The sequence below is a fragment of the Lissotriton vulgaris genome, chromosome 10, assembly GCF_964263255.1.
Source record: "Lissotriton vulgaris chromosome 10, aLisVul1.2, whole genome shotgun sequence".
NCBI classification, from domain to species: domain Eukaryota; kingdom Metazoa; phylum Chordata; class Amphibia; order Caudata; family Salamandridae; genus Lissotriton; species Lissotriton vulgaris.
Window position 1 is genome coordinate 724,542,790 of NC_141698.1, and position 16,330 is coordinate 724,559,119.

Below are 16,330 nucleotides of genomic sequence, written 5' to 3' on the forward strand. Positions count from 1 at the left end.
TATTTGAGTTGATGAGTTGTGAACCCTTGGGAACGTACAGTCCTGTCCAAATTGTGCCTAGGGACTAATAGATCATTATTATTTCCCCCATGGGTCAATTTGATCCTGTGCTGTGCTAGTCTGCCCATGTGAGGAGTCTGCTGTGCAATCTCTTAACCGCTCTATTTTCTTCTGTATATACTATGCTTCTGTGAAGAAAAAAAAAATTCTCTATTGATCTAAACAGTTCTTCCATTTAGAATTGTACAGAGATGTTGACCTACCTACTTTTTTAGCATTGTCCACTTGTAATGTTTAAATTGTGATTGTTCGATTGTCTGTCAATGTATGAGAAGGAACAAGCAATGTTCATGCTTAATGTTTACAATTGTTTGCATGATTGTCTGTCAGGAACAGGCCATACCATTGTTACCCAATTAGGGATTGTTCCTTCTGTGAATATTTTGCACAACGCCCATTTGGAGCAACAACAAAAGACGTAATTAACAAAAATATGCATTTGCAAAGCAAATTTATCTGTGGTTGGTTGGCAGAATTCTGGCTTTGTCAATGCTTGTTTTGCTGTGTGTTTTTTTGTTGTTTTAAAAAAAATGTATATTTTTTAGAGGTGCAGGGTCGTCTCCAATAAAATTTAAAAAACACATCGCAGTAGTGGTTGCTGGCATCGAAGGAAACTACGTTCAGGTCGGAGGTACACCTTGTGAAAGGGCAGAATGCTTAATTTACAGTGAAATTAGCTAATGGCTGAAGTCAGCTGAGCACTACCCCATGTTGAATGAGGTAGTGGGCAGAAGAAAAATGTGAATGACAAGACCAATTGATGAAGGGGGCTGGCCGGAAGTCCCTGTATATATAATGTATAACATTGAAATGGTTACTTACCACTAGTAGTTTTACAGCTTGAAGAGTTTTTTGGATTCACATGTACATTATTCCACCATCTAAAGGTTGGGTCCAGAATCTTATGGTTGGTCTTCCTCTTTTTTGTGGTTGTTGGGCTAGTCTGTAGCCCTTTGGTGCTATGTCCAACCTCCTATGATATCACACGCGCATTCCAGAAGCCCCTGGGCATAGTCGCCATCTTCAGATTCTTTTTACCCCTTTGGTGAGAGGGAAGGGCCTACGTAACACTGAAGACCCAGAGGAAGCAAACTGTCTCACCTCATTGTTCCTTGGAGCGGTGGAGGGTCGCACGTGAATACAGAAAACTCTTCATGATTAAAAACTGCTACAACTAAGCAACCATTTTGTTTTTCCTTTTCTAAATTGACTTGCTGTGCATTGGTTTTGTAGCAGCATCTCCGATCACTCCTGGTAGTGGTGTCAAAAATGATTTTTTATCTTTACTTTGCCCTACTTCTGACTTCTTGTTTATACGTATGCCCACGCAATAGTGTTTGATGAAGGTGTGGGCTGCTGACTATGGGGCAGCCATCCATTTTTCATTTAAAGGCACATTCACTATGAAGTCTAAGGTCTCTCCTTTCTTCCTTGTGGAGTGTGCTCTGGGCTTTGTACCCACACACATGCCTGCGGTTTTGTAGCATAACTGGATTGTTTGCTGGCACAATCCACCTTGCAATGGTGCCATTTGTCATGTGAGCCTGTCCGCACGTCTGCAAAAGATACAAATAAATGGCTCTCCTTGAGCTCTCCGCTAGATGTACCTTCAGTGAGGCACATGCTAGTCGGTTATCAAACAGGTAAGTGAGGTATCTTATTGTGGTGTCCTCTGTTCTGCTGTGAAACATTCTGCTGTCTACACCACAGGACATACTTCTGCCATTTTTCTGTGTAGCTCGTCCTTGTCCTTGTGCTTGCCCTTCTGGCATCAGAGGAGGTCCATGGATCGTTTAGGTAGATTTGAGTATCCAAACACCATGTACTCCGGAGCCAGTCCACTAAGCTCAGGTTGCTATATTCTGGGTGGTGGACCGTCCCTCATTTAATGGAGAGATTATGTGTTTCTGGTAATTTTCTTATTCTTTTACATTTCCTTCTGCCACTTCCACAAGGTCTGAGGACCAAACTGGTCTTTCCCACTTTTGGACAATTATGATCTGCATGAATCTGACATCTTGCTTGTTACTAAAGGTATTTTTTTTGGGGGGGGGGGGGTGTTTGGGGTGGTGGTGGAAGGTGTTTGGGTTGGGCGGGGGGGGGGGGAAGATGTGGACTGCCGAATGTAAATCTCCCTGGTAAGTCCATCAACACGGCTTACCCCTGGGATCGGCAGAGTGGGTGCCTGGAAGCTAAGTCTGGGTACTTTGCATTGCCCAGGATAGCAAACAGATCAATGTATGGAGTACCCCACAGGCGGAAGGGATGTTGCAGCACTAGATCATTCATTTCCCATTCATGGAGACAGATGTTTGTCTCATGGTATGCATTGTCTGTCTGAATTAGTACTGTCCTTCCCTTCACCATGTCTGAAAGGTATTTAGGGCTATGAAAACAGCCTTCAGCTCCAGGACATTTATGTGCTGGATAACTTCTTCTGCATTTCATTCCACAGCCCTCCGATTTTCAGTTCCCCATATATGCCCTTCATTTCCGGGTGGGACGCATCCGTGGAAATGGCCAATGTTTGAGCTGGTTGTGTGCAAGGTCTTCCCACGGTCATGTTGTCCACGTTCCACCATGTCATCTTCTCTTCCACTCTGCATTTCAAATGCTAGATCTTCTCAACTCCCAGTTCTCTGTGACCATTGGTTCTGTATCCACTCTTGAAGTTGTCTCATGTTCTAGTTTTAATGTGGGATCAGTGGGATACATGAGGTCACCCTGCCTATCATTTCCCCCACAGCTCACACTGTTCGAGACTCACCCTTGATGTAGCGGCAAGTTTGCTCCGTCACTGCTCGAATCCTAAGGATATAGAAGCCAGTGTTGATTCTTGCTCCTAGGAAGATATTTTCTTTCTGGCTTCATTGAAGACTTTTCCAGGGTTATAAATGAAATTCAGTCTATGGCGTGTGTTTATGACTGCACTAGTGCTCTTTTTGCATTATGTGCAAGAGCTTGCATTTATTACCCAACTGCCTAAGTACAGATGCACATGTAGTCCCTTTGACATCAGGTGAATGGCTACTGATGCGAGGCTTTTTGGGAACTCTGGGTGCCAACTTGATTCAGAAGGAGAGCACCCTGAATTGGTAGTGGTTCTTGTAGGCAACAAACAGGAGATTTTTTTTCTGTTTGTGATTCATAGGAATGTGTAAGTAGGTGTCTTTGAAGTCTATGGCTGTCATGTAGTAATTTTCCCGCAGTCGCAAGAACTCCTTTAAGTTTTAAGACAACGAAAATTTTCAGTCTTGATAAAGATGGATAGTATTGTATGAAAACCATCGAAACGTGTCGACGCTTTAGTTCAGGCACAATCAAAGTAGTGATACATGTATGGATAAATACTGATGCAAACCATGTGTTAACAGACGTATCTGGAATTGATAAACTTGATGTGCAAACTGCAATTGACAATTAGTTAGGTCTTACATGTTGTGTTGTCTCCATTATGCTGGCCATAAGTGATTGTATTATCAAACATGTGTATGAATTATAGTTGCATTTTGAGTAGGTTTTTTACCTTGTGTTAATATTGTTTTTAAAACTTTTATTGTGTATTGTATTTATATTATGCAGTAGTATGTATAATGAGCTCTAACAGTATTCTTTTAAGACAATAAAGTGTTTTTCAATTAATTATACAGTCTGATAGGTGTATTTATGCACGCCAGGATCATATAACTGTCAGGGGAAAATTCTGTTTTTTTGGTTTGAAGTACCTCATTTTCGTTGTCTTTGCAAAGGGGTCCCTCTCATATTTCTTACCGCTCATATAAGAGTAACAAACCTTCATTTACTCATCCATTATACTTTTCCATAAACACACCTTCATTTACTCGTTCATTATACTTTTCCATAAATACACTCATTTACTTTCTATTATACTTTTCCATAAAATACGTTCTTGGTTCGAGAGCCAAGGAGGACTACTCTGTGCTTGGCTAAAAACGAGCAATCACGTGAGATTTAATTGGAATGCCCACAAACTGAAAATAAAGTAAAATAAGATTCTGGTTGTGCAATGAACAGTTACACTACAGTATGCACAATATACACGTATGCTTAACCTACAGAGCAAGGCACAAGAGATGCAGTGATCCGGCCCTACCTTTAGGGAGGACTGCGAGTAGGTTATCATCAATATCGTTTGAGTGTGAAGGTTTCTGTTGGACTTCAACTGTAAATTCTTTCTGGAAACTAGAAAAAGAGAACTATTAGATGGGTCTGAACAAATACTATTCGTCAATAATATTTCATCATTGTAAATATATATGGGAAATCATTAAAAAACAAAAAGTTAACCCGTTTATTTTGCATAGCTCAATTTGCTCACTGTGCTTTTAGATCCACACTACAATCAAGTGTACCAGAACACCCGCTGCAGTTAATTTCCGCATCCAGTATAAAATAAACATTTATGCAATAGATACTACAGAATCAGTTGCCACGCCTACCATTCACAGAAAGAGAATTAATCAAAAAACATGGTGCTCGTGAACAATTAGTGGAGTGAATTTCAACCCAATCCCGAATATATAAAAGAGCACCCTCCCCCGCCCACCCCTACAAGCAGATTGCTTTACTACTACATCTTTTACTACCTGCACTCATTGCAGGCATGGCCCCCGGAACACACAAGAGCAGATCGTCCCTTCTACATGCCAGTCAATCTATCCGAATGCTTCCTGAAGCATTACTCGCTAGGTGTGAGCATTTCTTTCACAGCCTGAGAGCTCTGCAACTAGGCTAGAGGAGACTCAGACCAGCGAGAGCCCCTTGAAAAAGCCCTTTAAAAAGGGCCCTAGTTTGGAATCCCAACTCCCGGCTTTCTTACGTACCATCACCTAAACTGCCAACTGCAACTCCTATTTTTCACTAACTGACCATAACTATTCAAGAAAGTGGGTTAATGAACATTAGTGTACACTTGCTGCAATAAGGCAACACTAAACACTACAGCCATAATCATTTGATTCACCCTCGATACAGACGAGAAGCAGATTGAGAGTACGCAACCATCGCCACAAAGGAGGGTTCTCCGTACATGGGGCCCAAATTGCGGTGATTCCATTGATTGTATGGACGCCCTGAGAGTAATTCCTGCTATCATAATCCCTGAGGCATGACGGATTAAAAAACAAGGATTATTGACCGTATACCGGTGGAATATTACCCAGACCATTTTAGATTTACAATCTATTGAATTTGGACGAGCAACTGAATACAGGGTGCTATTAACCATACGAGACACCTAAGAGAAATACAGAGGATTCCTTAGGAGGAGCTCGACTACTGGGTGACCTGGTACACATTTTAATACAGAAGGTAGTCATTCCATAAGAATATAATCAGGATTGTGAATCACGGGCCTCTGTTGAGAACCTACATACCTTAGATACATATGAGATTTGTGAAAGAGAAATATCAGTTACAGTCTTGATAAAGGTGGTGCAGATTGAATACACCGAAACGTGTCAACGCTACGAATATAGTTAAATTCAAGGAACCACTTTGTCAGTACATGTCATACAGGACTTTGACCTAGTTACAAGTGATTTCAATGAATTAACTCTTTTATGGATCATAATATCACGTGTTTTTGTCTTTTTGATGTATATTGTGTATGATTTTTAATGCTAAGGATTGTTTTTGAAATTACTAGATGTGTAACGTTTAATGATAAAAAGTTTTAATGTTTAACTCTCTGATCGCGAATACACTTATATTTTTTTGTAAAAAAATGTTGGGGGTCTTTCAGAATTATGGTGTTGATAACTATGGGATTTGCGCCTTTGTGGCACTGATTATGGATGTAGTGTGAACTATTGAGTGTGACAGTAGATTGTAAAATTCCAAGCAAATTGTGATTTTTGACATTCAATTTGTTGGTACCCTGTCCCTTGGATAGTTGGCCCATTCCCGTTTCTTTTTGGCAATAAGGCCTGTAAGGAAAACAGTCAGAAGTTTAAGACCGGTCAAAACAATAGCATAATTCAATTAGAAGTTACCTGCATTCTGAAATTTTTTTTAGTCTGCAAAAAAAATTTGCAACTTCTTAAATTAGAGGACGGCAACAGGCAGGGCACACTACGCTAAGGTGGAGGAGCGAGGCCCCTCTGTTTTCTAGCAGTGAAATAAAGAGAAAATAAAATGATAACTCGTGTTATCATTTAATTTTCACGTACTTCCGCAGCTTTGAGTGAGGAGGCGGGGGTATGGGAGGAGTGGTAGCACCCTCCTAATTGCGCAAAGACTGCTTCGCCGGCCCTATCGGGTCACCCAAATCAGGCACGGGCACTTCGCATGTTCTCCATGCAGACTGCATTACAGCCTGCATAGAGAACATGCCCAGGCTCCCAGTCAGCCTCTGAGCACTGTTTCAGCGCTCACACCAATCACAATGCTGCTAAGTTCAGGTCAGTGAGTGAGGACTACAGAGGAGACACGTCGAGGAAGCGGCAAGAAGGTATGTTTATTTTATTTTTTGCTGCCTGCTTCCCCCGCATCTTCACCCACCCTGCCCCTGCACCTCCGATCCGTGCTGGCCACCGCTGGCAACAGGTGAGCACACTGTCCTTGCACAATCATGCAGACAAAGGTCTTTCGCCGGGAAAAAGCATTATAAAAAGGAATTAAAATGCAAGAGAATTTTAAACATTTAAATGCAGGTAAATTCCAGCCCCTACCTCCTTGCTCCTTTGCAGACCGCCCACAAAAAAACGAGACACTCATTTCACAAGTATAGTTTTTATTCAAGTTTTCTTGAACACCTCCTAGCCCTTTCCTTTCCTTTAGAGATTACCAAGCAATTTGGCAGGGAATGGACTATTGTACATCATGTGAGGTCTGTTGGGTCACAGTGTTCAAGTTCGATCAGATGGAAAAGTAAACATGAGTATTTCTGGCAGCTGACCTCTCTTTCCGAACAGTTTACTATAGCTCTATTAATTCAACTTTGTTCTTTCAAGGGTAAGAACCGAATTAGGAAAGCCATTTCAAAACAGGTGTTCAGCCACGGATTCAGGATATTTTAGTGACGTGATACACGGATAAAGTTTCTTCTGCTGGAGGATGATTTAACTGTGGTACACAAACACTTTAAAAACACAAGCTTCATATTTGACAGTTGTTTCAAGTAATACTTTGCTACGGTAATACAGACTTAATCCTATTTAGCTACCCTTTATACTTTGAAGGGAAGGTAGCAAGATTAGAGAAGTAATATTAAGGAGGAGAGAGGTCCGAACCAGTGCTTAATTTGTAAAAAAAAAGTTACGTGCCAGGGCTCTTGTCAGGAGAGTACTGCAGTTTGTACCACGCATTGCACCTGCCATGCTGCCAATTATATTAACACCACCACTACTACAAACCTTCAAACTCCTACAAGTGTGACAATTCGGACTATTTCAGGCCTCTAAAGCCATGAGGAGGACTTGGGCTTAAGGTAATTATCATTTTTAATGTACATTGAATTAATAATTACCGGTTTCTATGGTCATCTGGAAATTAGCCACACAGCGCCACCTCGTGGCAGACAGTTTCAAGCGCCGGTGTTCATAATTAAGTGCTGGCACAGAGCACTAGAAACTACGGGCTCAAATTAAGCACTGGCACGAACCCTGGGCAGACAAGGCCCTCACCTTCTTCGCCAACGATCTCTGAACATATTCAGCTGTACTTCTGTACTTATTTAATATACTTCTGTACTTATTTAATATAACGCCATGCCTAGGGTTAAAACTCACTATTATTGTAAAGTATTATAAAACTTTCCCTAATTTATATAAAAGGAGACTGTATGACCCACCTTCCCCAAACTCTCCCGGCTGTAACAATAGATCAAAGCCCCAGCTGAGACGGGTGGGAACATTTTAGGCAAGGTGTTAATCACAAGACCTCGACGTGGAAGAACACACAGCTCAAAGACAAGCAGGGTCAGATGCGCCAATGGCACCAGTTCCAAGCTTTGGCTGTTAATGCATTTTAGGAAGTGTCTCTGAGGAATGAAGGCGGCCATCATTGGCCTTTCATAGGCTAGTAATCACGTTTGATCAATGTGGACAGACTACAGTTAAAATCGATCTATAGTGGAGAGTGGGCTTCAAAAGGAGGCATAATTGAACCATATCTGTCAAAGAACCAAATTAAAAATATAATGTCCAATATGGGTCTGGGATGTGGGTGTAAGGGAGCCTGGTTCTAGGGGAGGGTGTGGGAATAAGGGCTGGAGAGGAACCATACAGATTGCTGCACTGGTGAGAGCTTCAGACAATGATGCATTTTGGTGCTCACACTAATGTAGGGTCGGGCCTTAAGCCCTCATGCTAGTAATGACTGGACTACAGGACACACTGCATACTCGGTGCAACTGGCCCAGAGCACGTGGGCTCGGCCTCTTTTATTAGTACTGTGTCACATGACCAGTGACATCAGTGGTGGGTGGGTGTTCAGTGTAGTTACAGGCTCAGCACTAGAATGCGGACTTATGCTGGGCATTACAACTAACATTTTTATAAGCGATTTGGTATATGAATGCATAGGCCAATACGCAAAAGGCGTCCAACTCCGTGTCCAACTTATGTAGCAGGCGCTGTATTGTCAAAAGTTAGAACACTACACACGCTATTGCCAACTTCCAAAGCATACGGTTTTCTGCAAGTAAAGCTGAATGCAAGGTCTCTCTTGGAAAGGGGTATTCTTCGAAGGAATCTTTCGGGCAACAATTAGAATCAGTGATTCATATTCAACAGGCGAGAAGAGATCTTTAACCACAGCTGGTCAAAGCATCATTATATTGAGTCATATGGTCCGAGTTCTGCTGTATAGAAGCTAGACCAGGTTTCCCCAGCTACCTATAAGAAGCTCGCCTGTGTGCAACCCAGCGTACTAACATAGAAGCTTTTGCTTCGTTTTTTTAACCTATGTATATCAACATTTAAAAGTGTGCATTAGAGTCGAAAATATGTGCATTTGCAAAACTCACAAGCGGAGTTTTGGATAAATCCAGTTTATTTTTCAAATGTATATAAAGCGGATATTTGAAAGATAAATCATGCCGCATAGGCAAGACTTATTACTATGATTAACTGGGTGCCAGAGGATTGCAGCTAAAGCAGTTATGTATTACCCAGGTAAAGCATTCCACAATGACAAAGTCTTTTTTCTTTTTACATTCCTGCTGGTAATTCTGCCTAATGTATTCGCCGATTATCAGGCAAGCATCTCGGTTAACAACCTGGATTTTTACTCACGGTTCAGTGGAGATCTTCTCAGCTCAGAGGTGTTGAGGGGTTGAGGTTGGCTGCCCAAAATCTAAGGCTGCCCTACCCCCACAGGGCAAAGCCTTTGGCTGTGCGCAGCATACGCTTGGGCATCGAGGCCCTCGCTGGCAATCAATCATCAGATTTGTATTGTGCGCTACTCACCCAAGAGGGTCTCCTACTGCTCGAACAGCCAGGTCTTGAGTTGAGAGATGGTCCTGGGTCAGTCGTTGGGGGGTGAGGAGGGAGTTCCATGTCTTGGCCGCCAGGTAGGAGAAGGAACGTCCTCCGGCGGTGGCTTTGCGAATCCGTGGGACGGTGGCGAGGGAGAGGCTGGTGATGGAAGCTTGCGGGTGGGTGTGTGGAAAGTGAGGCGGTTGTTGAGGTACTTGGGGCCCATGTCGTGGAGAGTCTTGTGTGCGTGGGTGAGGAGTCTGAACGTGATCCTTTTGCTGACGGGGAGCCAATGCAGGTCTTTCAGATGGTCAGAGATGTGGCGGTGTCGGGGGATGTCCAGGATGAGTCGTGCTGATGCGTTCTGTATGCGCTGGAGTCGTTTCTGGAGTTTGGCTGTGGTTCCAGCGTAGAGGGTGTTCCCGTAGACCAGGCGGCTGGTGACGAGGGCATGGGTGACAGTCTTTCTGGTTGCGGTGGGGATACACCGAAAGATCTTTCGGAGCATGCGCAGGGTGTTGAAACAGGATGACGAGACGGCGTTGACTTGCTTGGTCATCGTGAGGGAGAAGTCCAGGATGAAGCCCAGGTTGCGAACATGGTCCGTTGGCTTGGGTGCGGTGCCCAGGGCAGGGGGCCACCAGGAGTCGTCCCAGGCAGAGGGGGATGGTCCCAGGATGAAGACTTCTGTCTTGTCTAAGTTCAGTTTCGGACAGCTGAGCTTCATCCATTCCGCAACTTCTTTCACTCCTTCCTGGAGGTTGGCTCTGGCGGTGGCGGGGTCGTTGGTGAGGGAGAGGATCAGCGTAGGAGATGATGTTAAGCCTTTTGCCATGCGCGTGCTTGGGCAGAGCAAAGCAGAGTCTGGGCAGGACAGAGCCGAGTCTGGGCAGGACAGAGCCGAGTCTGGGCAGGACAGAGCCGAGTCTGGGCAGGACAGAGCCGAGTCTGGGCAGGACAGAGCCGAGTCTGGGCAGGACAGAGCCGAGTCTGGGCAGGACAGAGCCGAGTCTGGGCAGGACAGAGCCGAGTCTGGGCAGGACAGAGCCGAGTCTGGGCAGGACAGAGCCGAGTCTGGGCAGGACAGAGCCGAGTCTGGGCAGGACAGAGCCGAGTCTGGGCAGGACAGAGCCGAGTCTGGGCAGGACAGAGCCGAGTCTGGGCAGGACAGAGCCGAGTCTGGGCAGGACAGAGCCGAGTCTGGGCAGGACAGAGCCGAGTCTGGGCAGGACAGAGCCGAGTCTGGGCAGGACAGAGCCGAGTCTGGGCAGGACAGAGCCGAGTCTGGGCAGGACAGAGCCGAGTCTGGGCAGGACAGAGCCGAGTCTGGGCAGGACAGAGCCGAGTCTGGGCAGGACAGAGCCGAGTCTGGGCAGGACAGAGCCGAGTCTGGGCAGGACAGAGCCGAGTCTGGGCAGGACAGAGCCGAGTCTGGGCAGGACAGAGCCGAGTCTGGGCAGGACAGAGCCGAGTCTGGGCAGGACAGAGCCGAGTCTGGGCAGGACAGAGCCGAGTCTGGGCAGGACAGAGCCGAGTCTGGGCAGGACAGAGCCGAGTCTGGGCAGGACAGAGCCGAGTCTGGGCAGGACAGAGCCGAGTCTGGGCAGGACAGAGCCGAGTCTGGGCAGGACAGAGCCGAGTCTGGGCAGGACAGAGCCGAGTCTGGGCAGGACAGAGCCGAGTCTGGGCAGGACAGAGCCGAGTCTGGGCAGGACAGAGCCGAGTCTGGGCAGGACAGAGCCGAGTCTGGGCAGGACAGAGCCGAGTCTGGGCAGGACAGAGCCGAGTCTGGGCAGGACAGAGCCGAGTCTGGGCAGGACAGAGCCGAGTCTGGGCAGGACAGAGCCGAGTCTGGGCAGGACAGAGCCGAGTCTGGGCAGGACAGAGCCGAGTCTGGGCAGGACAGAGCCGAGTCTGGGCAGGACAGAGCCGAGTCTGGGCAGGACAGAGCCGAGTCTGGGCAGGACAGAGCCGAGTCTGGGCAGGACAGAGCCGAGTCTGGGCAGGACAGAGCCGAGTCTGGGCAGGACAGAGCCGAGTCTGGGCAGGACAGAGCCGAGCCGAGTCTGGGCAGGACAGAGCCGAGCCGAGTCTGGGCAGGACAGAGCCGAGCCGAGTCTGGGCAGGACAGAGCCGAGCCGAGTCTGGGCAGGACAGAGCTGAGCCGGGGCAGAGCCGAGTCTGGGCAGGACAGAGCCGAGCTGGGGCAGAGCCGAGTCTGGGCAGGACAGAGCCGAGCTGGGGCAGAGCAGAGTCTGGGCAGGACAGAGCCGAGCTTTTGAAAATAACAAATATTGCTTAAAAATCAGACCAAATACTGAAACGTAATTACTTACCCGTCTTAGGTAGAGACCCCAGTACTAAACCTAGGAGTCCAGTCCTGGATTACAAAAGTAACGAGAACCCACTTTAAATGTGACTCGAATTTCCTCCCATTGGATAACAGAAATTTTTAGAGAAAAACTAGCAATAAGTGTCAACTTTTAAAATACCTTTATATTCTTTAAAAGTCATTGTTATAACTAAAACATTTTTACTAAACTGTTTCCATCTTAGACCCCAGGACTGAATCCAGGACCCAGTCCTGAAGTTACAAAAGTAATCTATAAAGTAATCAGCTCATTTATGTAGAAAAACCCATGGAGCTCAATGTTCAATTGTGTTTAGAATTGTGTTGCCTCCTGTGACCACTGTACCTATTGTGTTTACAGAGTTTGCCTCAATGCAAAGTAATTACCTGAGTGCTCATATTGAGAAAAGTATATTTTGATACCTGTTGGTTCTAAAAATAAAACTATATCTTTTGATATAACAATTGGCCTAGAGTTCATTTCTTGAGTGTGTGAAACCTTTTGCTGACTGAGTGTGGACGACAAATGCTTAACACCGTCCTCTGGTACTGCCTTACTGCTCAACCAAGCTACCACTTTAGAGAGTAAGTTCACACCTGACTTTAACCTCGGTTATACCTCTGGGGATTGTGGACTCTATACACACTGTACCTTACTTTGGTCGAGTATATATAGAGCCGCTTTCTTACAGCGGAGTCAGAGGTGTGGCCAGAATGTACCAACCATCCCAATTTTTTGTATTTGTTTGGCATTTCACCAACCAGTTACAGCTTGTGTTATTTAATTCAACCAATGGCTACACTAAATTATTTAAGGTTGAATAGGAGTTAGTGGCATTTAAATACATTCACAAAGTGGGATATATTTCCAATCACACAATGTCCCAAATATGCTTAATGTGAAATCACAAGCCATTTGTCTTCAAGCCATGCAGTTTCTCTCATTAGCACTTCTCTTCCCTTCTTCCACCCTCCCTTCTTCAAACATGAATGGCAAAATATCCTAGTTAGCAAATGTTTTCTATATAATTATAGTTCTGCATTATTTGCCACAAAATACATCATCCACTACATAATCTTACAGTTTTAACTAATAATTTTTGTTGCTCAAACGGATTTAAAGTTACTAAAAAACATGACTTGAGTTGCTGCAAAGTGAACGGCCCTTTGCAAAGGTTGACTATCACCTTTCTCACTGCTGCATTTGTATGTTATACTGATACTAATGAGGCAGAATCTTTGCAGAGACTTAACATGTGTAAAAATGTCTAAACAATAAAGTATAAGAAAATATATTGCATTATGCTGCAGCCTTTTTTTTGTTGCATAATTTAGCCAACACTGCAGCATCATGTTGTCCCCCATTGCTGCATAATTCCATTGGCTCCAGAGCAGGTAGCACCTGTTAAAAGTGCTTGTGCATGAAGCAGAGAGACTGAAGTTTGCAAACTTAGTTTGGTGTGCGTGCAAATCCTGCATTGCCGATCCTTGGTCAGTTGCAGCTACTGCCGCTGAAACAAGGCAAATGGAGGTACCAATGGGTGAGGCGGACTGGCCTCTGTGGCAGGGCCGGCTTTAGTGCTGGTCGCGCCCTGTGCAACAAAGTCTGTTGTTGCCCCCAATGATCACCTACACCTCGGACTCCCTTACCACCACCATTTCACAGTACCCTTCAAGGCTCCATAACCACACTCTCTCAGATGCATTTAATTTGATTAACAGTGCCACTCATACAAGTGTACTGTGTCAGAGCACTTTACATCACAGACACTACACAATCATTTATATGTGTGTAAATCAGTGTATAGGAAATGTTACATAAGTCAAAGGACTACAAGGTGTAGAAGCCACATGACAACTATACTAGTAGGCAGTATAGTTTAATGACTCACTGTTCTAGGTTAGGATTTTAACTTATAAACTGCAAGTAACAAAAGGATCTCTGACAAAAGCAGCAACCTACTAACCTAGTTAACATTATGTGCACTTTGTGATCTGCATGGTACATGTTCTTTGCAGCAGGCACATTACTCCTCTGTGCTACCTTTCCAGGAGTCAAACCTTCCACTAGACAAAACTCCGATCTCTCTAGGAAGAACATTATTCACCGAAGGTATCATGACATTTTTATTGTTGCTGAAAATTGCTGAAAGGCCAGAAAGGAGGCTGCATGTATATTATGGTTTAAAAAAAAAAACTGCTAACACTACGCATCCACCCGAAATAGGTAACAAGTGCGGTCACACCTTTCGCACCACCCTAGCCTGCTCAAGGTTCCTGTGACCTCAGTAATGGAGTCACAGTGACTGGATCACTGTTGCTCTAGGGTGTGCTGCTTCGTAGGCCTGCCCGCAAGACTGGAGATGAACTTCAGTATGGGTTGTGGTGGACAAGCCTTCAAGGTTAACCCACAGTTGCCACCACGAGGGTCCACTTGTTTGTGCTAAGACACCAGGGTTTCTAGGGTCTAGCAGGGCCTTCTAAGGTCTAGCATGCGAATATGCTCCTTCAAGAAAGTGGTCTGGTGGACTGGTCATGAAAGCTGAACCTTGATTTCCCAGTTACACATTCAGAAGCTCTGGCCATAGTGCGACATCCTCTCCCCCACTTAACACCATACTACCCCAATGAGAGAAACTCGCACTGCCTTCAGCTACAACCTAATTGTGCCCCAATATAAACAACTGGATGTGGCTCAATTCAAATTACGCACTAGACAAGAGTAATATGCTGCCTAAAAAATAAAATAAAAAAAACATCCCGGAAAAATCACTCATAGGGAATGTTAGATTAAGTAAAGCATGTGAAATGTAAGTAGAAACAACATGGTTACCTTAACGATTTCTCACTCACTATTTAGAAAACAGTGAGTGCTTTTACCTGAAAAGATAAGGACATGACTACAGGGCCCTGAAGGGAACATGTTTCAATGCACATTGCCTATATCCATACAAAACCTAAGCAGTATGGTTTTAAACAAACACTTCTATAAACACAAAGCCATGGTACACATTGTGTTTTCTAATCCACCCATCAACCAGGTATTGCAATACATCCAGGAATGGTGCACTTCCCCCACCTAGGGACAACAATGCTGTTCAAAGAAAGACGAGAAAACAAAAGTAGCGCTTCACCGCAAAGTCTGTAAAGTGATCAGGGCTCGAAAAATCCCAAAAATTGTACTAGTCCTGCAGGACTGGTACCTTAAAAAATGTCCGCCCCAACTGCAACCTACTTGATCTCCGTCTCTGAAAGTGTAGCGAATGTGATGAGATAACAAGATTTAAAGGCATCTTTATTGCTCATTAACTTTGTGAGCAATAAAAATGCCTTTAAATCGTGTTATCTTGTCACATTTGTTCAGTTTTCACAGACAGAGGACCAAAGTTGGTTTGTTTTCCTACTCGCCAGAAAGGGCAAGTAGGACCTAAAAACAGCTCAACCTTGTTAAATTTAGATCGACTATGCGAGCGGAATTTTCGAGCCCTGGTGAGGCTGATGTGTTTGGATGTGAATAATGCCAATCTGACCACTTTACAACCACTCTGTCTTGCTTTAATTAGTTTTGCATTTATTTTTCATATTTAAAACCTTTATCTCCATTTTTGGATCCATTTCACAGGGAAGCAACTAAATGAAAGAAGGAAAGAGGTTGTGCACCATTTCTTCAAGTCACAGTTTTCAGTAAGTGAGGAGCAAGACAGAAAGAGGAAATATTAGGAAGAGGGGTCAGCTGCCAGCACAGAAAAGAAGCCACAGAAAAGAGGCCATTGTCTGGGTCTTTGCTGGGCAGTAAGGAAAAGGCAGTCATTTTCCTTCTCTGCCCGTCCCTGAACTTCCATGAAAGCAAGCCGAGCCATATCTGAATGGACACCGAAGAGCAAACAACGCATGCAAAGTGATACAAAGACATAAAAGAAGCATAGAGACACCACAACAAAACATGCCGACAAATACACAAAACAATGTACCCACGGAGCATGTCGACACACTGTATACACACAGACAGCACCAACACACGCAGATACACAATGTAGACAGGCACAGAGACAACACTTACACATGGACAATGTGCAGTCACAGAGCACACAGAGACCAGTGGCAGGGAGTAGTCGAGTCGAAGACACAGGTGAACAATAGTTACTTACCTGTAAACTGTGGTTCTCCAGTATTGGTGTCTTTCATAGATTCACATGCTTGAATAATTCCCCGTCATCAAAGTGGGAGTCCCACGGTACATAAAATAGTAGTAGAAACATATATACATAAAGTACATAAATATATATGCATAAATATGTAAAAGATATCAAAAGAAATAAAACCTTAAAGTACCATAGAACAACATTAACCCATAGAAAGCATTAAGGGAGAGTTCACTTTAGCAACATATCAATGTCATTATAATAGTCCAAACTCCAGCCAATCAGGCTGTACCACCCTCTAGAACCTTCTCCTCGGGAGCTCAACCCTCAGATTTTCG

The 16,330-nt window shown here is 44.5% G+C and overlaps 1 protein-coding gene across 28 annotated transcripts in view; it reads right to left on the reverse strand.

The window, feature by feature from the left end:
• SVIL (supervillin) overlaps window positions 1–16,330 on the reverse strand; it is an 807,080-nt gene that overhangs the window by 476,626 nt on the left and 314,124 nt on the right. For all 28 annotated transcript variants that reach the window (XM_086941586.1, XM_086941584.1, XM_086941578.1 and 25 more), the window contains one exon: window positions 4,175–4,263. Coding sequence is in view for 17 of the 28 variants with exons in the window: in XM_086941583.1 (XP_086797709.1) it covers window positions 4,175–4,263 (89 nt within the window). In the remaining 11 variants the exon portion in view is untranslated. The remainder of the gene's footprint in view (window positions 1–4,174; window positions 4,264–16,330) is intronic.